Source organism: Leucopleurus acutus (assembly GCF_964270905.1).
Source record: "Leucopleurus acutus genome assembly, chromosome: 2".
NCBI lineage: Eukaryota > Metazoa > Chordata > Mammalia > Artiodactyla > Delphinidae > Leucopleurus > Leucopleurus acutus.
The window spans coordinates 96,123,854-96,149,204 of record NC_139143.1 but is presented as its reverse complement, the minus strand read 5'-3'; the positions used below and the strand labels follow the sequence as shown (position 1 = coordinate 96,149,204).

Genomic DNA, 25,351 nt, shown 5'->3' with positions numbered 1-25,351 from the left:
ACTTGGTCGTTGAGATTTTCCTGAGTTGCAGAGAAACTGGTTTAGACATTTGGGTGGGTTGTGGAGTAAGCTTCTAAAAAGCCTCAGGGGAAGGATTGTATCTTTGAGGCTAAAGAGGGCGGGCCCAGCCCCACTTCCTCTGTCTCCTCATCTGGGCTTCCTGTCATCACAGTGTGATCACATTTATTCCCCCTTCACTTCTCCTTTTACACAAATAGCCCCAACTTCCGTGTTACCAGCCTTGTCTCGGGGCCTCATTGATAATCACCAATTCTGCCTAAAGGACTGAGGAAAAGAGCCTGCAAAAGGTAAGATTGGTGATATTTTAACCTTGTTTGAGAGCAGAGACCTGAACCATATTATGTGGGCTAGGGTATCTTCTCAGAAATCTCTATATACCTCTCTAGTAACTACAATTTCCTGAAACTTTTGCAAATATTTACTGCAGGTAGTAAAATTATGAACAAGATTCTAGTGACCCTCAAAAGGCAATCAGGCTGGAAGGAGTTTCAATTAACTGGATTCCCACTATCTGATATCACTTTGGGTCAGGGCATTTATGTGCTTAAATTGCTTCAGAGCTTGAATTTGGGTCTGGTCATTTCTGTTGACCAGAGCCATCTGTACAAGATGAAGCTGGGGAGATTTCCTACATGTGCTGATCTTCAGAAGATTTGTCTTGTGATTTTAAAGTGAGCAGAGAACCAACAGTCATAGTTATTTTAAAAGGTAGCTGGGAGATGCAGATCTTCTTCATCTGAGAAATTTTCAAAAGTAAAGTTAGTGACTCCCACTGTGATTCCTCAGAGACACTAAACAGAAGGACTGATATAAATCACAATACCCAACTCAGAGTCAAGGACACAGGACATGCTCAGAACCTGTATTTCGAGAAGTAAAAGCTAGACACCACTAAGAGATGCTTAGATTTGTTGTTTTTAAAGGGCAGGAAGACCACTGTGATCCTCAGGTTTCCCCCAAATAAAAGTATCCTTAGTATTCAAAACAAGAATATTGATAAATATAATATGACGTGCACCAACTTTGCATGACTTGCAAAACAAACTTGATATTGCAATGATTTCTAATTCAGGGCCCATAACTAATAACTGAGGTCTTACGGACTCAGAAAGTGATAGCTAAGCTTTGGTCCTGGCTTTCTGTAACCACTATAGTCACTGGGGGTAAGGTTACCACAGGGAACTCTAGATGAAAGCTTTCTCCTTCCAATATTTGCAAGGATCTTACTGGGAATGGAGAGGAAAGTCCCCTAGAACCACACTCACCCACCTAACAATGAGGCATGGGAATGGGGAAAAGGGCTGTAGATTCCCAAAGCACCTCAGGTACTATTGCACTTTGAATTTAAAAAATAATCAGATGTTAAGTACCTCCTAGGGCCAGGCACTGTGCCTGGGAGGAAGGGGCAAAGTAGAAGGAAGATATTTGTCCAAAAAACAATCTTGCCCTTAAGGAACTCCCTTGGGAGATAAGAAATATCAGATATGTATGCAAGGGCTTTGGAAGAGAACTGAACAAAAGCAGAATCTTAGCTGCTGGCTAAACAAAGAAGTTTTGCTTTCTCAATCTCTACCAGAATCTGCACTATTTTGAAATTGTGGTTGAATTAGAGCAGAGGTTGAACTGAAACATGATTTCCTGTGATGTTTCCTGTGTAGGCCAGTTAGAGTATTTAACCTTTAAATGAAAGGATTGGACACCTTTATACCAGCAAGGAATGATTCAAAGCCCAGCCTTTTACATCTACTACTATCTAAGTGACCTTGCATTTGGTAATTGACAAGAGACACAAGCTGGAAACCTCAAACTCTGTTGGTCTTTAGTTTCTTATGTCCTCAGGTTGACTTCTGACCGTGCAGAGGGCTTCAGACTAGGACCTGAGATTTGTTTAAACTTCCTCACTCCTACTTTGCAACATGCCAGCAGCTAGGCATATGCTAAACACTGGAGACCCAAGGATAACTGATGTGGTTATCAATTTCAAAGCATTTGTAGAGTAACATGAAGGACAGACACAGCAATACAAAAATATGACACAATGTGAACTTTTCTATAATGGAGCAAGTGTGTGCACAAAATGTAGGAGTTCAGGAGTGTGCCAAAGACTCCCTGGGAGAGGTGACTGCTTGGGTTCATTTTCAGGGAAGGATGAGTTTGCTATGGAGACTGGGGGTAATGGCATTTCAGACAAGACACAGTATATGCAAACTCAAAGAAATGTGAACACCCAGGCATGCTAGAAATGAGAGTAAGAAAATGAGATTGGACTATAACAAACCATGGTTGTAGGACCACAGGAAGTAGGAAATTTCTCCTACTTGGTTCTAGAACCCCAACACCTGAAAGTGGAAGGCAAGATCTCTAACCAGGAGGGTCCCAAGCCCAGCCCTGGATGGAGCTACGCCTGAAACCTCCACTTGACAGGCTTGATGGAATGTGGCTTGAAATGAGGGTGAGAGTCAGATTTCTTCTTCTTCAACCTAGGTTTTCCCCCTAGATTTAAGTGAAAGGTGGAGCTTTTTGCAAGGTTACAGACATTCTCTTTCCCTCAGCTTCTGTTTCCGGAAATGCTGTGTTGATTTAGTCATGGTGGTTTGGTTTATGTTCCTGAAATAGTCAGCCTACAGTACTTCCTGTACCAAGTGAGCATCCAATGTGTGCAGATCACCATGGGCCTAGAGACTGGACACTTGCCTTCAGGAACCTCCAGGACCCAGCTGCCACTGCAGGTGCAGAGCACTGAATGTCTAATGCAGAGACATTAGACAGCTCTGCAGAGTGGGTCTCCAGGGTGGCTGCTGGGACAGAGGAGGAGAGGGTTGCAACTGGTGCTTGGGTGGTCAGTTTGGGAAGGCCGTCTGGAAGTAGGCCTTCTGAAAGAGGAAGATAACATTTTTCCAAAGCCAGTGGGTGAGCCCTCAGGCCATCCATCTCTGTGTTGGGATATAGAGGCAATTCCTCTATTCATTTCCCATTTCACAGTAGAGTTCCTACCCAAGCAGTAGCAACAATACATCCTAGCTATGGCCAAAAGTTGTTCAGCCACAAGGATACATTTCCACAAACATTTAAAATAAATGCACTATATTCCAAGTGTTAGAATGTTGACACTTAAAGGGAACTTAGAGATTATTTAAGCTTAAATAAATTGTCCAACTCATAGTGGGAGCCCTGTTTTGCTATTATAACATTCCAATCTGTATATTTTTCAGGTCAGGTGACTTGTCCAAAGTCATAAAATTACTTAACTAGTTATCTAGAATGTTTCCTGAGTCTCTGTGAAATGTTCTTTTCTCCACACTACATTATACACCTTTTCTTATAGACTTCTTTTTAAATAGGCATCATTAAACTGTGTTATTTGTTCACATAAAGAAGTTTCCAGTGTTTTTAACATAGGTAGACATGAAAATACACTTAACTATAAATCCAGATGATCTGAAATCAATATGCTAACAAATCAAGTATTTAATATCTATTTAATTTGTCAAACTTTTGTTTGACATTTTATATTTCAGGAGAACTAAAGAATAAAGGTGAGAAATGATTTTGATAACTCACATCTTTTAAAATTTATTCAAGTAAATTTGAACTCATGGCTTAATATTTACTCTATATTACAAACAAATAGAGGCCTTAAAGAATTATCCCATGGTTTATTCTTCTAAACATAGTTATTGTAGAATCACAGTATTTATACCATGAGGGACTTAAATCGTAATGATTTCAAGATAGGTATCCTTCAGATCATTTACTTATGTTCAACTTTTTTTTTTTTTACTTTTTATTTTGACAAAAATTTGTACTTACAGAAAAGTTACAAAAACAATACCAAGAATTTCTGAACCCCCTTCATTCAGATTTCTCAAATATTAACGTTTTATCACATTTTCTTTATCTTTCTCCAGCTTTCTCATTTGAGAGTAATTGCTGACGTGATATCTTTTCCCCTTAAGTGTTTTAGTGTGTATTTTCTACAAATGAAAACATCCTCCTATATATCCACTTTACAATATCAAAATCAAGATTTTAACACTGATACAATACTATTACCACTCTATAGATTTTATTCAGATTCCACCAATTGCCTACTAATATATTTTACAGCAAAGGGAAATCTCTGATCATACATTGTTTTACACCATCGTCTCTCTAGTCTCCTATCTGGAACGGTTCCTGAGTCTTTCTTTGTGTTTCATGATGCTGATATTCTTGAAGAGTACAGGCAAGTATTTTCTAGACTGTCTCTCCATTTTGGTATTTCTGATGTTTCCTTGTCACTAGATTCAGGCTATTCCAACTTTTGTTAGGAATATCACAGAAACGGCTTTCATTATCCCACAGAGAGCCTTGTCCACCATGGGCATAGCTTGCCTGAACACACCATGGACAGGTCTCTAGGACAGGGACCCTCCACAGCAAAATTCTACATATTTTATGCTAAGGAAAGAGAACCACTGACTCTGGAACAATGGTAACTGTTTTATGTAACTGTTCCTGATTTACAGAGAGCCCTTGTTATATAAGTCCCTGTCTCAGCTCAGCTGCTAGGAGCATCTATGATTTTTCTGTTGAGTGATGATCTTCCTAAGCTCCCAAATGGAGGAAAATGAGACCCCCAAGATAATCTGGATTTGTTTTTCCTCATTTCTTCTCTTCTCTTTGCTTCTTGTTTCTTTCTCTCTTTTATAAATCAACAATTCCTCTCCCTTGAGGACAGCCTTGAAAGGAAATTTTCACCTGAACACAATTTCAGGGAAGAATAAGATGACAGACACATTCCTTTGACAAAGTGATGGAGAGGTGAGAGGAAACTAATACATGAAAGTTGATGGTTTGATTTGGTTTAATTTTAGTATCACCCTTTCCCCTGTAACTACTTATTACTCCATGAATAGACAGAAATGCAAAACCCACATCCTACCTCAGTCACTGCTCACAGGGGTTCAGACTGAAAGATGGAAGGAGTCCTCCTGGAGGCTCATCACATTGCAGTGGGGGGAGTTGAGTTGGGAAATGGGAGGTAAGAACTCAGAACCTGGGACAATGAAAGGAACGTAGGCTTGGGAGACTGAAAGACCTTGGCCTGTGCCCTGTCGTTGTTGATTATTAGCTGGGTGATCTTGTGCCAGTTACATAGGCTGTCTGAGTCTTGGACTTCCTGTTTGAAAAGTGGGGCTATTGACACCTAAGTTATGAGGTTGATATGAGGATTATAAATAAAATTTATTTACGAAGAGCTTGGCATTTTGCAGAGTTCAGTGAACTATATCATTTATCAAAATTAATTTGTCAAGACAGCCATAATTTGGGAGCCCTCATGGAGAACAGATTTCCTTTCCTATTTAGAAAAAAACTTATGTTAATAATGGCCCCAATATTGTTCAGTGATGAATTAAAGACCTCCACAGACTCTGTGTAGGAATAAATGGGAAGCCAATACTTACCTTGCTGGATGTAAGAACATTACATGTTCTTCTATGTAAATTACCAAATAGATCTGTATATCAAGAAATGTCTGGAAAGATGTTCACCAAAAATGTTAATGGTGGTTATCTCTGGGATGTGGAGTTTCAGAAGATTTTATGTTTTCTTCTTTGTACTCTCTTTATGGTTTAAATTTTTTCACAAGAACACACAAAACTTTTTTAAAAAGATATTTACAAAAAATGAAACAAGCAAAGGATTACTAAAAAGGTGTTCTGGCACCCAATGTATTTTATTCCTGAAAATCTAGCAGAAATTTCAGAGTCACCCTTAAGAATTGACTGTTACGGAAGCTCTGAACTTGATCTTTTCCTCAGTTTTCACTGAACCAGGCACTCTGATACTGAACCATCCAGGAAATATTATCTCATTTAACTCTCAGAACAACCTATGAGGTATGTATTAATGTATCACCATTTTAAAGATGAGGAAATTGGAAAAGTTAGAGAGATTAAGGAAATTGCCTAGGGCCATACTTCTGGTATGTACCACTGCTAGAATTCAAAACTAAACTTGCCCGCATCCATTACTAGTGTTTGTCAAACTGTGTTCCATGGAACACTATGTTCTCTGAGCTGTTAATAAGTAACCTGTAATATATGAATAGGTTTGTAGTTATATAAGTAGACTTTTCTCTTAGACACCCACAATGTACATTAGTACATATCAGTTTTCACAGAAGTCACTCATTAAAAAAACTGTTCATTATTTTATGTTTTATTTTTATTTAATCTCACTTCCAAAATTATTGACCATGGATACCTCTCATTCCCTATGGTTTTGTTTGGTTTTGTTTGTTTGTTTGAGGAATATTTATTAACATCTCATAAATCTAATAGTCCGTGTAACACCAAAGCTGTCTTGCTGTGGCTCCAAATCTAAAATTGGATCAGATAAGGCTGGAGAGCAAGAATTGAGAGTTTCTTGAAACTTCTGTCCAACTTTAGCCACTTCTAAGCTTGATTACCTTCAACACTGTATTAGATGACCTGCAAGTATGGGTTAAAGAAAAGAAAGAGATTGAACTAGAAATCCATGAGACAGCTTATCAGCCTGAGCTCTTTGCTTGGAGGAAAATTAGTAAAGGGTGAACTTCCTCCCTGGCCTCCACGTTGGGTGTGGGAGGTGCTGCAATTAACTGCAGTTCAGTCACGGAGGTTTCCTGGAAACTGACGTCAGGGGCTTTCTTCACAGGGCCACATTAGTCACAGATTTTGACTGCAGAGGGGTGTCAGTTTTTCCAGTGGGGTTGGAAGGGGTGGAAACTCAATAACTGACCAGCTACAGCGAAGAAAGGAAAGGGGAATTCTCTCTTGATTTATGTAAAAACTGGGTTCATTGTTGCATATGGTAAAAGTAGTAATGATCTTCACAAAATGGGCGGCTTTTCTCCTTCCGTTTGGTGCAAGTCTAAGTGGAAAATCAGGAAGGAGAAAGAGGTTCTTTTTCCTGTCTGTGAAGGAAAGAATCAGTGGGGCTATCCGCAGGTTTGTGGGCACCTCATTAGTTGGTGCTCTGTGGACAATTAGATTACAGGGTCCTGAAGCAGCTGTCACAGGATCTGAAGATATTGGACATGAGATGACTCTAGGAGGCATCTGGCCCAGTCTTCTTCTGGGTCGGTTATTTTCAATGTCTAAAAGATTAGATTAATGGCACAATAAATCTCAAGCCCAAAGCTCCTCACTTTGCAGTGTCATGTTCATTCCACTACACAAGATAATTTAGAGTTAATGAGCAAAGTTCCAGTCATTTGTTCATTCAACCATCTTAATTTTTTAGTGTAATTAGGTACTGTGTTAGGCCTCGAGGATTCAAAGATGAATCCCTCAAGAAGCTGACAGTCTAGGGAGCCTAGACTCAGGATGATTAGTAGCTAACCTAATTAAGGGGTCACAGGGAAAGAAAGGGGCAAATTCCAGCAAAGGACTGCTGAGCAAAGGTAAGGAAGGAAGAATGGAGAAAAGTATTCAATGTTACTTGCTAGATTTTAAAGTATAAGACCAAGAACTTTGCTATGAATTTGGAGAGATGGACAGGAGGAAATTAGGAAGGACCTCTTAACATATGTATACATGCATAAAACCTAACTACAAACATTGTAAATTAACAATACAATAAATAAATAAAGTTGTAAATTTTCGTCTAAAAAAAAAAAACTGAAGAGGAACAGTCAGCTGTACCCTCCACTAGTACCTCCCATCAGGAAACCTACACAAGCCTCTTAGATAGACTCATCTACCAGAGGGAAGACACAGAAGGAAGAATAACTACAATCCTGCAGCCTGTGAAACAAAAACCACATTCAGAGAAAGATAGACAAGATGAAAAGGCAGAGGCCTATATACCAGATGAAGGAACAAGACAAAACCCCAGAAAAACAACCAAATGAAGCAGAGATAGACAACCTTCCAGAAAAAGAATTCAGAATAATGATAATTAAGATGATCCAGGACCTTGGAAAAAGAATGGAGGCAAAGATCGAGAAGCTGCAAGAAATGTTTAACAAAGACATAGAAGAATTAAAGAACAAACAAACAAAGATGAATAATAAAATAACTGAAATGAAAACTACACTAGAAGGAATCAATAGCAGAATAACTGAGGCAGAAGAATGGATAAGTGACCTGGAAGACAGAATGGTGGAATTCACTGCTGAGAAACAGAATAAAGAAAAAAGAATGAAAAGAAATGAAGACAGCATAAGAGACCTCTGGGACAGCATTAAATGCAACAATATTTGCATTATAGGGGCCCCAGAAGGAGAAGAGAGAGAGAAATGATCAGAGGAAACATTTGCAGAGATTATAGTCGTAAACTTCCCTAACATAGGAAAGGAAATAGCCACCCAAGTCCAGGAAGCGCAGCAAGTCCAATACAGGATAAACCCAAGGAGAAACATGCTGACACACATAGTAATCAACTTGGCAGAAATTAAAAACAAAGAAAAATGATTGAAAGCAGCAAGAGATAAATGACAAATAACATACAAGGGAACTCCCATAAGGTTAACAGCTTATTTCTCAGCAGAAACTCTACAAGCCAGAAGGGAGTGACATGATATACTTAAAGTGATGAAAGGGAAAAACCTACAACCAAGATTACTCTACCTGGCAAGGATCTCATTCAGATTCGATGGAGAAATCAAAAGCTTTACAGACAAGCAACAGCTAAGAGAATTCAGCACCACCAAACCAGCTCTACAACAAATGCTAAAGGAACTTCTGTAAGTGGGAAACACAAGAGAAGAAAAGGACCTACAAAAACAAACCCAAAACAATTAAGCAAATGGTCATAGGAACATACATATCGATAATTACCTTAAACGTGATTGGATTAAATGCTCCAACCAAAAGACACAGGCTTGCTGAATGGATACAAAAACAAGACCCATATATATGCTGTCTACAAGAGACCCACTTCAGACCTAGGGACACATACAGACTGAAAGTGAGGGGATGGAAAAAGATATTCCATGCAAACGGAAATCAAAAGAGAGCTGGAGTAGCAATACTCATATCAGATAAAATAGACTTTAAAATAATGAATGTTACAAGAGACAAGGAAGGACACTACATATTGATCAAGGGATCAATCCAAGAAGAAGATATAGCAATTATAAATATATATGCACCCAACATAGGAGCACCTCAATACATAAGACAACTGCTAACAACTGTTAGAGGAAATTGACAGTAACACAATAATAGTGGGGGACTTTAACACCTCACTTACACCAATGGACAGATCATCCAAAATGAAAATAAATAAGGAAACAGAAGCTTTAAATGACACAATAGACCAGATAGATTTAATTGATATTTATAGGACATTCCATCCAAAAACAGCAGATTACACTTTCTTCTCAAGTGTGCACGGAATATTCTCCAGGATAGATCACATCTTGGGTCACAAATCCAGCCTCAGTAAATTTAAGAAAATAGAAATCATATCAAGCGTCTTTTCTGACCACAATGCTATGAAATTGGAAATGAATTACAGGGGGAAAAAACATAAAAAACACAAACAAATGGATGCTAAAATCTCTGTTACTAAATAACCAGGATATCACTGAAGAAATCAAAGAGGAAGTCAAAAAATACCTAGAGACAAATGACAATGAAAACATAACAATCCAAAACTTATGGGATGCAGCAAAAGCAGTTCTAAGAGGGAAGTTTATAGCTGTACAAACCTAACTCAAGGAAAAAGAAAAATCTCAAACAAACAGTCCAACCTTACACCTAAAGGAACTAGAGAAAGAAGAAAAAACAAAACCCAAAGTTAGCAGAAAGAAAGAAATCATAAAGATCAAAGCAGAAATAAATGAAATAGAAACAAAGAAAACAATAGCAAAGATCAATAAAACTAAAAGGTAGTTCTTTGAAAAGATAAACAAAATTGATAAACCATTAGCAAGACTCATCAAGAAAAAGAGGGAGAGGACTCAAATCAATAAAATCAGAAATGAAAAAGGAGAAGTTACAACAAACACTGGAGAAATACAAAGCATCCTAAGAGACTACTATGAGCAAATCTATGCCAATAAAATGGACAACCTGGAAGAAATGGACAAATTCTTAGAAAGTTATAACCTTCCAAGACTGAACCAGGAAGAAAGAGAAAATATGAACAGACCAATCACAAGTAATGAAATTGAAACTGTGATTAAAAATCTTCCAACAAACAAAAGTCCAGGACAAGATGGCTTCACAGGTGAATTCTATCAAACATATAGAGAAGAGCTAACACCCATCCTTCTCAAACTCTTCCAAAAAATTGCAGAGGAAGGAACACTCCCAAACTCATTCTATGAGGCCACCATCACCCTGATACCAAAACCAGACAAAGATACTACAAAAAAGAAATTTACAGACCAATATCAGTGATGAATATAGATGCAAAAATCCTCAACAAAATAATAGCAAGCAGAATCCAACAACACATTAAAAGGATGATACACCATGATCAAGTGGGATTTATCCCAGGGATGCAAGGATTCTTCAATATACACAAATCAATCAATGTGATACACCATATTAACAAATTGAAGAATAAAAATCATATGATCATCTCAATAGATGCATAAAAAGCTTTTGACAAAATTCAACACCCATTTATGATAAAAACTCTCCAGAAAGTGGGCATAGAGGGAACCTACCTTAACATAATAAAGGTCATATATGACAAACCCACAGCAAACACCATTCTGAATGGTGAAAAACTGAAAGCATTTCTTCTAAGATCAGGAAATAGACAAGGATGTCCACTCTCACCACTATTATTCAACATAGTTTTGGAAGTCTTAGCCATGGCAATCAGAGAAGAAAAGGAAATAAAAGGAATACAAATTGGAAAAGAAGAAGTAAAACTGTCACTGTTTGCAGATGACATGATACTATACATATAGAATCCTAAAGATGCCACCAGAAAACTACTAGAGGTAATCAATGAATTTGGTAAATTTGCAGGATACAAAATTAATGCACAGAAGTCTCTTGCATTCCTATACACGAATGCTGACAAATCTAAAAGGGAAATCAAGGAACACTTCCATTTCCCATTGTGACAAAAAGAATAAAATATCTAGGAATAAACCTTCCTAGGGAGAAAAAAGACCTGTATGCAGAAAACTATAAGACATTGATGAAAGAAATTAAAGATGATACCAACAGATGGAGAGATATACCATGTTCTTGGATTGGAAGAATCAATATTGTGAAAATGACTATACTACCCAAAGCAATCTACAGATTCAGTGCAATCCCTATCAAATTACCAATGGCATTTTTTATGGAACTAGAACAAAAAATCTTAAAATGTGTATGGAGACACAAAAGACTCTGAATAGCCAAAGCAGTCTTGAGGGAAAAAAACGGAGCTGGAGGAATCAGACTCCCTGACTTCAGACTATACTACAAAGCTACAGTAATCAATACAATATGGTACTGGAACAAAAACAGAAATATAGATCAATGGAACAAGATAGAAAGCCTAGATTTAAACCCATGCACCTATGGTCAACTAATCTATGACAAAGGAAAAGACAGACAATGGAGAAAAAACAGTCTCTTCAACAAGAGGTGCTGGGAAAACTGGGCAGCTACATGTAAAAGAATGAAGTTAGAACACTCCCTAACACCATACACAAAAATAAACTCAAAATGGATTAGAAACCTAAATGTAAGACCGGACACTATAAAACCCTTAGAGAAAAACATAGGAAGAACACTCTGACATAAATCACAGCAAGATCTTTTTTGATCCACCTCTTACAGTAATGGAAATAAAAACAAAACTAAACAAATGGGACCTAATGAAACTTAAAAGCTTTTGCACAGCAAAGGAAACCACAAACAAGATGAGAAGACAACCCTCAGAATGGGAGAAAATATTTGCAAATGAATCAATGGACAAAGGATTAATTTCCAAAATATATAACCAGCTCATGCAGCTCCATATTAAAAAAACAAACAACCCAATCCAAAAATGGGTAGAAGAACTAAATAGACATTTCTCCAAAGAGGACATACAGATGGCCAAGAAGCACATGAAAATCTGCTCAACATCACTAATTATTAGAGAAATGCAAATCAAAACTACAATGAGGTATCACCTCACACCAGTTAGAATTAGCTTCATAAGAAAATCTACAACCAACAAATGCTGGAGAGGGTGTGGAGAAAAGGGAACCCTCGTGCACTGTTGGTGGGAATGTGAATTGATACAGCCACTATGGAGAACAGTATGGAGGTTCCTTAAACAACTAAAAATAGAATTACCATATGATCCAGCAATCCCATTACTGGGCATATACCCAGAGAAAACCACAATTCAAAAAGACGCATGCAACCCAATGTTCACTGCAGCACTATTTACAATAGCCAGGTCATGGAAGCAACCTAAATGCCCATCGACAGACTAATGGGTAAAGACATGTGGTACCTATATCCAATGGAATATTACTCAGCCATAAAAGTGAACAAAATTGGGTCATTTGTTGAGACATGGATGGATCTAGAGACTGTCATACAGAGTGAAGTAAGTCAGAAAGAGAAAAACAAATATTGTATATTAATGCATATATGTGGAACCTAGAAAAAATGGTACAGATGAACCAGTTTTCAGGGCAGAAATTGAGACACAGATATAGAGAACAAACAGATGGACACCAAGGGGGAAAGCCACGGGTGGGTGGGTGTGGTGGTGTGATGAATTGGGTGATTGGGATTGACATGTATACACTGATGTGTATAAAATTGATCACTAATAAGAACCTGCTGTATAAAAAGATAAAATAAAATTCAAAAATTAAAAGAAGGATGCTAAGTTGTGACAGCAATAGGAAAAGAATACCAACCGCATGCAGTAGCTACCTAAAAAAATAAAATAAAATAACCGTCACTACAGTCAAAGTAACAAACATATTCATCACTCACAAAATATTATTCATGGTCTTTTGTGATCTCTTCTTCCTGTCCTTCCCTGCTCCCCCTCTATTTACCCCATGCCATACTCCTCTACCCCAGTCTCCAGGCAATCATCCATCTGCTTTCTGTTGCTATAGTTTTCATTTTCTAAAATGTTATATAACTGTAATCACACATTAGGTACTTCTGTTTTGTCTCACTTCTTTCACTCACCTTAATCATTTGGAGATTCATCTATGCTCTAGAGTGTACCAACAGTTCATTCCTTTTTATTGCTGAGTAGTATACCATTATATAGTTATACCACTGTTTATTTATCCATTCACCTGTTGTTAGAGCTCTAGGTTCTAAATTAGCTTCCTGGACCTAATCCCAACATATGTGTGTGAGGCGGCTTCCGCATACTAACAAGCAATTCTTGGAGACAAGCAGAGTGTCCAAGAATTCAACTCAATTCTGACACTGTCTACCCAGAGATAGAATCGTATTCCATGAGTAAAGGGCTCAGTCCCACAAGACTTCCTTCCATTTAAGATACCAGTCCCAAGCCCAGGTTGTAACCTGTGCTTCTGACCTCCTTCCTATAAGTCAGAGGTTCCCATAACTTCTTTTTGGAATCTGGATAGAAACCCTTTATCTCATATGTGATTTGGAAATATTTTCTCCTCATCTGTGGCTTGTCTTTTCTTTCTCTTAACAGTATCTTTTGAAGAGCAGAATTTTTTTAAAATTTTAAAGAAATCTAATTTATCAGTTCTTTTATGGATTGTGCTTTTAGTGCCTTATCGGAGAATTCTTTGCCTATCGAGGTTGCAAATATTTTCTCCTATATTTTCTTCTGTAGTATTATAGTTGTAGGTTTTATATTTAGGTCTATGACCTATTTTTTACTTAATTTTTGAGATATATGTATCCAAATTCATTTTCTTGCATATTTGCAATATCCAATTTTTCCAGTATCATGTTGAAAAAAATATCCTTTCTCTGTTGTATTAACTTTTTATCTTTGTTGCAAGTCAATTGTTCATATATGTCTAGTTCTCTATTCTGTTCCATTAATCTATTTGTTTATTTTCATGCCAATACTGTGCCTTCTTTATTGTTGTAACTTCATAGAAAGTAGCAAAATCAGGTAGTGCTTGTCCTCCACCTTTGTTCTTTATCAAATTTGTTTTTGCTATTCTAAGACCTTTGCATTCCCAAGTGAATTTTAGAATCAATATTCAAATGTCTACAAAGAAGTCTGCTGTGACATTGATTGCAATTACAATGAATCTATCGATAAATTTGGGAAGAATTGACATTTTAACAGCATTGTCTCTTAGCCCATGTACATGGTATATCTCTCCATTTATTTATATCTTTTTCAATTTCTCTCAGCAATGTTTTTTTGTTTATTTATGTTTGTTTTTTAGTTTTCAGTGTGTAGGTGTTTCACATCTTTTGTAAGATTAATTCTTAAATATTTCATAGTTTGATGCTATTGTAAATATATTTTTTAAAAATTGAGTTCTGAATATTTGTTGCTAATACGCAGAAGAACTATGGATTTTCTTTCTTTATTTAAGTATAGTTGATTTATAATATTGTGTTATTTCAGGTGTACAGCATAGTGATTCAGTATTTTTGCAGATTATACTCATTATAGGTTATTACAAGATGATGCATATAATTCCCTGTGCTATGCAGTATATCCTTGCTGCTTATGTATTTTATATATAGTAATTTGTATCTGTTATCCCATACCTTTAATTTGTTCCTCCATCTTCCCTCTCCCATTTGGTAAATACAAGTTTATTTTCTATATCTATGAATCTGTTTCTGTTCTGCATATTCATTTATTTTTATTATATTTTAGATTCCACATGTAAGTGATATCATATAGTATTTGACTTTCTCTGACTTATTTAACTATGCACAATATTCGCTAGGTCCATCCACATTGTTGCAAATGGCAGTATTTCATTCTTTTTTATGGCTAATATATATTTATATATATATTTCTTTATTCAATTCAATATCATCTTTATTCAATTGTCTGTTGATAGGCACTTGGGTTGCTTCCATGTCTTGGCTATTTTCAATAGCCAATAGGCTATGAACTTTAGGGTGCAATTATCTTTTTGGATTAGAGTTTTTGGTTTTTCTCCATATATAACCATGAGTAGAACTGCTAGATAATATGGTAGTTCTATTTTTAGTTTTTTGAGGAACCTTCATAGTTCCTTAGTGGTTGCACCAATTTACATTCCCACCAACAGTGTACAAGGATTCCTTTTTCTCCACATCCTCACCAACATTTGTTATTTGTAGACTTTTTGATGACAGCCATTCTGACAGATGTGAGGTGATACCTCACTGTGGTTTTGATTTGCATTTCTCTAATAATTAATGATGCTGAGTATCTTTTCATGTGCCTGTTAGCCATCTATCTGCATGTCTTCTTTGGAAAAATGTTTGTTCAAGTCTTCTGCCTGTTTTTGATTGGATTATCTGGTTTTTTGATATTGAGTTGTATGAGCTGTTTATATATTTTGGATACTAACCCCTTTTTGGTTGCATAATTTGCAAATATTTTCTCCCATCCCATAGGTTGTTTTTTTATTTTGTTGATGGTTTCCTTTGCTGTGCAAAAACTTTAATTAGGTCTCATTTGTTTATCTTTGCTTTTATTTCTTTTGCCTTAGGAGACTGATGCAAGAAAATATTGCTATGATTTATGTTGAGAGTGTTCAGCCTATGTTCTCCTCTAGGAGTTTTATAGTTTCTGGTCTTACATTTAGGTATTTAAACCATTTTGCATTTATTTTTGTATATGGTGTGAGAGAATGTTCTAACCTCTCTGTTTTACATGTGGCTGTCCAGTTTTCCCAGCACAACTTTTTGAAGAGACTGTCTTTTCTCCATTGTGTATTCTTGCCTCTTTTGCCATAGATTAATTGATCATAGGGGCATAGATTTATTTCTGGGCTCTCTATTCAGTTCCATTGATCTATGTATCTGTTTTGGGGCTGATACCATGTTGTTTTGATTACTGTAACTTTGTATTGATCTGGATAAAACCTTATAAAAAAGCCCGCAAGAACTTTTTGGCCAACACAATAGTACATCAGGCTTATTTATAGCCCGAATGAACTATCACTTAAGACCATCTGGTTTCTGGGTATCTTGACACTGCAATGAGGGTATGATGGATTATAAAAGCAATCTATGCACTAGAAAAAGCATAGTTCTAATGGGAGAAAAAACAAAAATTGACTTTATTGCTTTGTATATCAGTCTTATGTGCAGTTTTAAAATATGAGTCACTATAGAGAAACTCATTACTTCTGAGAGAAAATTCAAAACTGTGTATCTGGATCTCTAGAATTGAGGACCAGACTGTGGATACTGATGTCCTCACTGAAAAACAAAATTATATTTTTAAAAATTTCAAGCTCTCATTGTAATCTCTTTTTGTTTCTTCACTGGATATTTGTTGCTCAATATTATCTCTGCTGTAAGGTTGACATTTTCTGGAGGATTGCTATTGCTTAGTCATGTTTATATCTCCCACAGCACCTAGAACAGAAAACACCATATATGTTTCTTCAGTAGAAGGATGAATGAGGCATAGATATGTTCCCCACATTTTCATTTGGAGAAGTTCATAGACCAAATGTAGAGTGTATATGCAACTCAGGGTATATAAGAAACTGGTAGATCAAGTCACTGACCTTCTCCACAGCTGATTGACCAGCCTATCCCTGATCCCAGGGCTTCCTTCAGTCCCTGAGCACTGACATGGTATGTGTCACTGACTCAGCCTCCTCTAAGAATGGCTCTATTACTTACTTCTAGAGTGCTTAATTCAATGTTAAGCATCTTTAGCTTGCTGAATTGAAACAAATGTGGTGTCCAAGATGAACCAATTGGTTCCTCAGTTCAGAGACTAAAAGAGCAAGAAGTTTGGGGAAACTTTCCAGAAAAGATTCACAGCTCAAACCCAAGGTGATGCTGGAGATCCTTGAACCCTGGACATATGTGTCCTCTGATCTCTGGTGCCACTTTGCAGAGCCAGGTCACTTATGTCCTCTTTTCTTCCTTCTACATTTTAGGGCAAGAATATCTCAGCATGGGCATAAGTAGCTTGAAATTGCTGAAGTATGTCCTGTTTTTCTTCAATTTGATCTTCTGGGTAAGTCTGTCTCTTCTGAACATGGTTGAACTCACCTCTTCCTAGCTACACTCTACTTCTCTCTCCTCTCCTGAAGAGCCTGGTGTGGAGTGGAACCCACACATGCCCAGGTCAGGTGCAGTATACACAGCCTAAGAAGAAGGGGATGATAATTTTCTCCCCTCTTTCCATCCTGCCATAATATAAGCCTGCAAAATTGAAAGATACCAGTGCAGTAGAGGATACTGTTTCTCTGGGAGCTTTAGGCTATTACTGCTCACTGCTGACATCTATGGGTCAGAAACCTAAGACTCTACATTCCCTGTATTTAATGGCTCTTTTCTTCTTGCTCCCCCGATGCCCAAACCTAACCCCTTAGAAAGAATAGATGATTGAAAAGGAAGTCACCTTTTCTGGGGAGGTGTCACTATACCAGATTAAGCAATTGAATTTCAGACATAGGATAGGTTGGTACTCATGTTTCTATGAGAAGATTCTTAAAAGTTTGGCTTCTCTAGTTTTCTGCCAAGAAAGATGAACTTCTCAACCAGGGTATTCCCTTTACATGGTTGTGGTTTCCAAAGGGAAGACCATATATAAGTAGTTGAGGGAACAAGGAGTAGGGATCTGAATCATGAAGATCTGGAAGCAAGAGTGGGAATCTGAAGCATGAAGATACTGTGTTACCCATAGGAATGAGCTTTCCCTGGTATCTGATATGGGTAGGATGAGGCATGAGTGGGACATCACAGGAGATGATTACTTTTTTTCTAAGGGCATGGGGAAATCTGGGTAAATAGTTTGTTGTGTAGAACCAATAGAAAAAGGTGATTCTAATCTCATGTAAGTGAGTATGAGGAGATATTCAAGGACCACATTTTATTTCAGAATGTTATGTGATTCTTCCTTTCAGCTCTGTGGCTGTTGCATTTTGGGCTTTGGGATCTACCTCCTGATCCATAACAACTTTGGAGTGCTCTTCCATAACCTCCCCTCTCTCACGCTGGGCAATGTGCTTGTCATCGTGGGTTCCATTATCATGGTGGTTGCCTTCCTGGGCTGCATGGGATCCATCAAGGAGAATAAGTGTCTGCTTATGTCGGTGAGTTACTCTCACAGTTGATGTGGTGCCCTAAGTGGGGCGACATGATGCCTTGGCTTAAGCCACAAGCAAGATATTTTCTGGCAACTCACCTATTAGTGCAGGGAAATCATAGGAACATAAAATTGGCACCTCAGGTCAGTCCACTCTGTCTAGACCAGTAGTATTTTGTTCTTGACTGCAGTCCTAGGGATAGATAAGAGAGGGCATTGCTATCCTCCTTGACATCCATTTTACACTGTTAATGACGAACTTATCATTATAATTTGCCTTCATAACTTTTATTTCTTCTTTCTTTTTCCTATAGATTTCATCATTTATTTTATTTTAAAAATTTTTATTGGAGTATAGTTGATTAACAATGTTGTATTGGTTTCCAGTGTACAGCAAAGTGAATCTGTTATACATAAATATATATCCACTCTTTTTTTGTTTTTAGATTCTTTTCCCATGTAGGCCATTACAGAGTATTGAGTAGAGTTCCCTGTGCTATACAGCAGGTTCTTATTAGTTATCTATTTTATATATAGTAGTGTTTCTATGTCAATCCCAATTTCCCAATTTATCTCCCCCCATTTCTTATTTATATCTGGTTGAAATCAACTGTCATCCATCTGCCTAAATCCTCCTCACATTAGTATATATTTCCAGGATCTGACTCAGAGTCACTAACTGATGGAAAATATAGTCTCTAGATTCTTCTGAGTGCTGTAACCCTCCTAAAATGGCAGAGGATGCTTACCTATCTGATATCTGCACTAGATACACCATAGTTTGAGTGACCCAAATGGGTGAAGGCCTAGGCTGCAGCTATTGAGGTCTAACATGAGAGATGCTAGAGCTTTTCACTTGCTCCCTGTCAGTTACCTATCCTAAGGAGCACCTTTAGACTTAGGTTTTTCCTGTAAGATCTATGGAGGAAGAGCTCTTCATTCCTCTGGTGTGCTCAGAACAGAGCTCGGTATAACAGTGCCACTCTATCCATAAATATGGGTTCCCAATCACCTTTCTTTTTCCTCAAGTTATGTGGTTAATCTTCTTTCCATTATGGGTCAACTGTTAAACTGGAGTCAAGAGATAGAATAAGAGGGCTTCCCTGGTGACACAGTGGTTAAGAATCCACCTGCCAATGCAGGCGACATGGCTTCGAGCCCTGCTCCAGGAAGGTCCCACATGTCGCAGAGCAACTAAGCCCATGTGCCACAACTACTGAGCCTGCACTGTAGAGCCCTGCGAACAACGACTACTGAAGCCCATGCGCCTAGAGTCCATGCTCTGCAACAAGAGAAGCCACCGCAATGAGAAGCCGGTGCACAGTAACGAAGACCCAACACAGCCAAAAATAAATAAATTAATTAAAAAAGAATAAAAAGGGGGGATAGAATAAGAAAGTCCTTGTTCTCAGATAGTTCCCAGACTAGTGGCAAAAGATGGAAGATTATAGACTTGGGAAAAAGATTTTAAGTAGTCAAAATTTGTGTTGGGGTAAAAAATGAAGGAAAGTGAATAAGTGAAAATGTGTTTTCTGTTAATTGTGATTGGCATAAGCACCTAGAGTTGGAGATAAATATGAGTTAAGATCATGATTAGAGTGCCTTTTCTCCCCATCTGTACAGGGCTCCTCTCAACCTCTACCATTACCTTCCTCTACCCTAAAATAGCCCTTTGCTTGCAGAAAGGACCAGGCCCCAAATTCTAAAGACACATGGTTCAGTTTACTAGTTTTTGCTCAGTTGTTTCAATAGGCTGATGCTAAAACTTCTTCATTGATTCAACAAATGGTATTGCTTATTCATTATGCACATGGAGCTCAGTGGGCACAATGCGTAGAAGCACAATGGGAAGAAGAGAACAAAGTTAGAAGACAGCTGATCTGCCCTCTAGAGTCTTGGAGTATAGTTGTAGGAAAAGAACAAATATTCCTCACAAAACAAGAGAAAGCTTATGAAGGCTCAAACAGGCAGGAACAGAACCTCCTGCACATGTGCAGAGACATGCCTGGATGCTCCCAGGATGGAGTAGAAGTGGGGGAGGAATGAGGATCAGTGCTGTGAGCATCTCTTTTCTTTGCCCCAGTTCTTTGTCCTGCTGCTGATTATCCTCCTTGCTGAGGTGACCTTGGCCATCCTGCTCTTCGTGTATGAACAGAAGGTAAGTTATAGAGAATCAAACTCATTGTTGTATTGCTAAGAGTGGGTAGTGTGCAGTGGAGAAGAAATTGGCACAAAATAAATCCTATAATAGAGTTAGAATCAAAGTAGAAGGATGAAGGAAAGAAGGATTAATTGCAATTGGGGAGAGAAAAAAAATCATGAAGGAGATTGCATTTGAATGGTGTTTTGAAGGATGAATAGGAAGAACAGTAAAAAAGCAAGTTTATCTTCCTCTTATTTACCTATTTACTTTTCTCCATGTGTTTGGCAGTACAGAATATCTATCTCAGTGCCTAAGAGAACTCATGGTTTGATTGTCCATTTTCCTCCTTTGTAAAACCAGAGTTCTGGAAGGACAAGAGACCACTGTGTACTTCTTCCTTCAATGCCATCTCATCCTCAGCATTTCTTCCTATATATAAGCTCCCTCTCCTCCCTTCCTAGCTCTGAGGAGACCATTTGGAAGGGAGGAGCAGATGGAACTATTTTATTAGCCTACATTAGAAATTCCTTGTTCCTTGAACTCACTTGCTTTTTACAATGTCTTCTCTGCTGGAATGTGCCCCACCCAGCTGAATAACTATGTGGCTGAGGGTCTGACTGACAGCATCCAGAAATATTACTCAGACAACAGCACCAAGGCGGCATGGGACTCCATCCAGTCATATGTGAGTACAAGTGGAATCCTCCTCGGCTCAGCCCAGACATAATTTTCCAACCTCAGTCCCTGGGGACTAGACAGGTCTTCCTTTCATGAAAGTTTCAGACTCTAAGGTCCACAGCTCCTAGGTTAAGAATAATGCTTGGCTATCACAAACAGGAGAGCACAGGAATCAGCTTGAGTGGTACAAAGTTGTCTACATTCTCTTTTACACTTCATCCACTCAGGCTCATTTTTTAAGCCCTACTAAGATGTACAAAAGACCCAAACATGTTATACTGGATTCGTTTATGTATTTTCCAAAATTTTTCTGAAAACAGAAATTGTTTAATGCAAGAAATCTCTTTTGAAGTCCTGAGTAGCCCAAATCATTCTTGTTATCTAGCTCACCAGCACCCCATCCCTCATACCCTAACCCACCAACAAACATATATATTAACTTGGTATTCCTGCCTTGGTGTGTTGGGGTCAGGGGGCCAGCATGACACTGGCATAGCTTGTGTCTCAGACAATACCATTATGACCACATGGAGCCGCCTGTGGCCCTGCTATGCCTGCTTAGTGTGGAGTAAAAGAAATAGCACAGGGCTTCCCTGGTGGCGCAGTGGTTGAGAGTCCGCCTGCCGATGCAGCGGACACGGGTTCGTGCCCCGGTCCGGAAAGATCCCACATGCCACAGAGCAGCTGGGCCCGTGAGCCATGGCCACTGAGCCTGCGCGTCCGGAGTCTGTGCTCTGCAATGGGAGAGGCCACAACAGTGAGAGGCCCGCGTACTGCAAAAAAAAAAAAAAGAAAGAAAGAAAGAAATAGCACAGAAATTAAAACCCAGAGACCAGGATTGGGTAGTCTTGGAAAAGTCACTTAACCTTTCTGGATCCCCAATTCTTTCTTTTTTTTTTTTTTAAACTCCTGTTTAGAAGCCTTCTTATTATAGAATTTCTAGACTTATACAAAAGAAAAGAGAATAATAGAAAAATGTACCTCTGGGTACATATCACCCAGCTTCAATAGTCAACATTTTGCCAATGTTGTTTTAGCTAACCCTCTATACTTTTTTTGCTAGTATTTATTAAAGCAAATAATAGATATTATATCATTTAAAATTAAATATAAAGATAATAACTTCCTTTTTAACAAACTATTTATTTATTTATTTATTTTGCGGTACGTGGGCCTCCCACCGCTGCGGCCTCTCCCGCTGCGAAGCACAGGCTCCGGACGCGCAGACTCAGCGGCCATGGCTCACGGGCCCAGGCGCTCCGCGGCATGTGGGATATTCCCGGACTGGGACACGAACCCGCGTCCCCTGCATCGGCAGGCGGACTCTCAACCACCGATCCACCAGGGATGCCCCAAACACTTTATATTTTTAGAGCAGTCTTAGGTTTACAACAGAACTGAGAGGGAGGTACAGAGATTTCTCATATACTCCCACAAATGCATAACCTCCCCCATTATCAACATCACTCACCAGAATGGTACATTTTTTTAGATGAAGGATGAGCCTACATCGACACATAATTATCATCCAAAGTCCATAGTTAACATTATGGTTCACTCTTGGTGTTGCACATTCTATGCATTTGAACAAACTTATAATGACATATGTGCATCATTATAATATCATACAGAGTAGTTTCCCTGCCCTAAAAATCCTCTGTGCTCTGCCTATTTATACCTCCTCCTACCCTCATCCTTGGCAACCACTGATCTTTTTATTGTCTCCATAGTTTTGCCTTTTCCAGAATGTCGTATAGTTGAAGTCATACTGTATATAATCATTTCAAGCTGGCTTCTTCCACTTACTAATATACTTTTAAGATCCCTCCATGTCTTTTCATAGCTTGATAGCTCATTTACTTTTAACGTTAATATTCCATTTTCTGGATATACCACAGTTTACTTATTTATTCACCTATTGAAGGACATCTTGGTTGCTTCCAAGTTTTGGCAATTATGAATAAAGCTGCTATAATCATCCATGAGCAGTTTTTTTCCTGTGGACATAACTTTTCAACTCCTTTGGATAAATACTGAGGAACATGATTGCTGGTTCATTTGGTGAAAGTATGTATAATTTGTAAAAAGCCTCCAAATGGTCTTCCAAAGCATCTGTACCATTTCTCATTCCCACCAGCAATGTATGGGTGTTCCTGTTGATCCACATCTCATGAGTATTTAGTGTCAGTGTTCCAGATTTTGACCACCTTCACAGGTGTGTACTGCTAGCTCATTGTTTTAATTTTCATTTCCTTGATGACGTATAATGCGGATTTTCATATGTTTATTTGCCATCTGTATATCTTCTGTGGTGAGGTGTCTGTTAAGGTCATTGGTTCATTTTTTAATCAGGTTGGTTGTTTTCTTATTGTTGAGTTTTAAGAGGTTTTTTTTTTTAAATATTTAGGCAAAAATTCTTTATCAGATGTGTCTTTTGCAAATATTTTCTCCCAGTCTGGCTTGTCTTCTAATTCTCCTGATATTGTCTTTTGCGGAATATAAGTTTTTAATTTTAACTGAGTCCAGCTTATCAATTATTTCTTTCATGGGTCATAACTTTGGTGTTTCTTCTAAAAATATATCTTCATAATCAAGGTCATGTAGGTTTTCTCCTGTATTATCTTATAGGATTTTTATAGTTTTGTGTTTTACTTTTAGGTCTATGATCTATTTGGAGTTAATTTTTGTGAAGGGTGTAAGGTCTCAGTCTAGATATTTTCTTTCTTTCTTTTTTTGTTTTTTTGCATGTGAATATCCAGTTGTTCCAGCACCATTTGTTAAACAGACTATCTTTTTTCCATTGTATTGCCTTTGCTCCTTTGGCAAAGATCATTTGACTATATTTTTGCAGGCCTGTTTCTGGGCTCTCTAAATCTATTTGTCTATTCTTTCACCAATACCGTACTGTCTTGATTACTGTAGCTTTATAGTAAGCCTTGAAGCTGGGTAGCATCAGTCCCCCAACTTTGTTCTTTTTCTTCAATATTGTATTAACTATTCTCAGTCTTTTGCCTCTTTATATAAACTTTAGAATCAGTTGGTTCATATTCATAAAATAACTGGCTGGGATTTTGATTGGGGTAGCACTGAATCTATAGATCAAGTTGGGAAGAACTGATACCTTAACATTGAGTCTTCCTATCCACGAACATGGCATATCTCCCCATTTACTTGGTTCATCTTTGATTTTGTTCATCAGAGTTTTATGAGTTTTTTCCTCATACAGATCTTGTACATATTTTGTTAGATTTATATTGAATACCTAAGTATTTCGTTTTGGGGGATGCTAGTATAAATGGTATTGTGTTTTTAATTTCAAATTCCACTTATTTATTGTTGTAATATAGGAAAGCAATTGACTTTTGTATATTAACTTTATATTCTGCAACCTTGTTATAATTGCTTGTTAGTCCCAGGATTTTTTTATGTCAATTCTTTCAGATTCTCTTCATAGATGATCATATCACCTGTGAACAAAAACAGTTTTATGTCTTCCTTCCCACTCTGTATACTCTTTCTTTCTTTCTTTTTTATACTTTTGTGTTCCTCTCTAAAGTTTTCACTGTGTACATCTCTTATTTTCCCTAATTCAGTTAACATTTTTATTACCAATATTTTGAATTCTTTATCTGTAAATTATTTCTATTGCATTATTTATTTATTCAGAGGTTTTCTTTTGCTCTTTCAATTGAGAGCAGGTCCTCTGCCTTTTCATTTTGCTTAACTTTCTCTGCCTCTATGAATTTAGGTGAAAGAGTTACCTATTGCAGTCTTGAAGGGGTGTTGTTATGTGGGAGTGTCCCTGTATAGACTATGCATGCCCAAAGCCTTTGGTGGGAGACCTGGATTTGATGTGGATGCAAGTCACATCTTTCCTTAGTGTGTGCTGACAGCTATCACCTTGGTGGCGAGTGGGGCTAGAGATGGAAGGGCTAGATCTAGAGCCAGATGTAAGGTGGAACTTCCCCTCTGCTCAGTGATCATCACTGCCCTATCAGTGGCAGGGTCTAATCCAGTTGCTGGAGCCAAAGCCCTGAGAGTCAGACCTGAACTGGCTCTGTTCCCTTTAAGTGTGTGTTTTCCCCTCTGCCTGCACTGGGGCCCTTGACCCAGAAAGAGGAAGTGCTGAAGCAAATGGGACCCCTGTGGGCTCTTGGCTCATGTCAGCTGAAGACAGGCATCTGAGCTGTCTTTGATGTGCTGCTTCACAGACACCTGCAATTGTTTCCCTCATTCTGCTCAGAAGCAGCCTTGGGTGCAAAACCCCTTGTCCCTCACAGCCAATCACTGCCCCCAGCCTCTGCTTCCCCTGCCCTGTTGTGGAGCCACACTTCAGGGCAG

The 25,351-nt window shown here is 38.1% G+C and overlaps 1 protein-coding gene across 1 annotated transcript in view; it reads left to right on the top strand.

The window, feature by feature from the left end:
- Nucleotides 1-229: 229 nt before the first annotated feature.
- The window catches only part of CD53 (CD53 molecule), a 31,310-nt gene continuing 6,188 nt past the window's right edge, over nt 230-25,351 (top strand). The window contains exons 1-5 of the mRNA XM_082833406.1: nt 230-308; nt 17,036-17,115; nt 18,008-18,196; nt 20,273-20,347; nt 20,922-21,017. Of these exons, the coding sequence (XP_082689532.1) occupies nt 17,053-17,115; nt 18,008-18,196; nt 20,273-20,347; nt 20,922-21,017 (423 nt within the window). The 5' untranslated portion in view covers nt 230-308; nt 17,036-17,052. The remainder of the gene's footprint in view (nt 309-17,035; nt 17,116-18,007; nt 18,197-20,272; nt 20,348-20,921; nt 21,018-25,351) is intronic.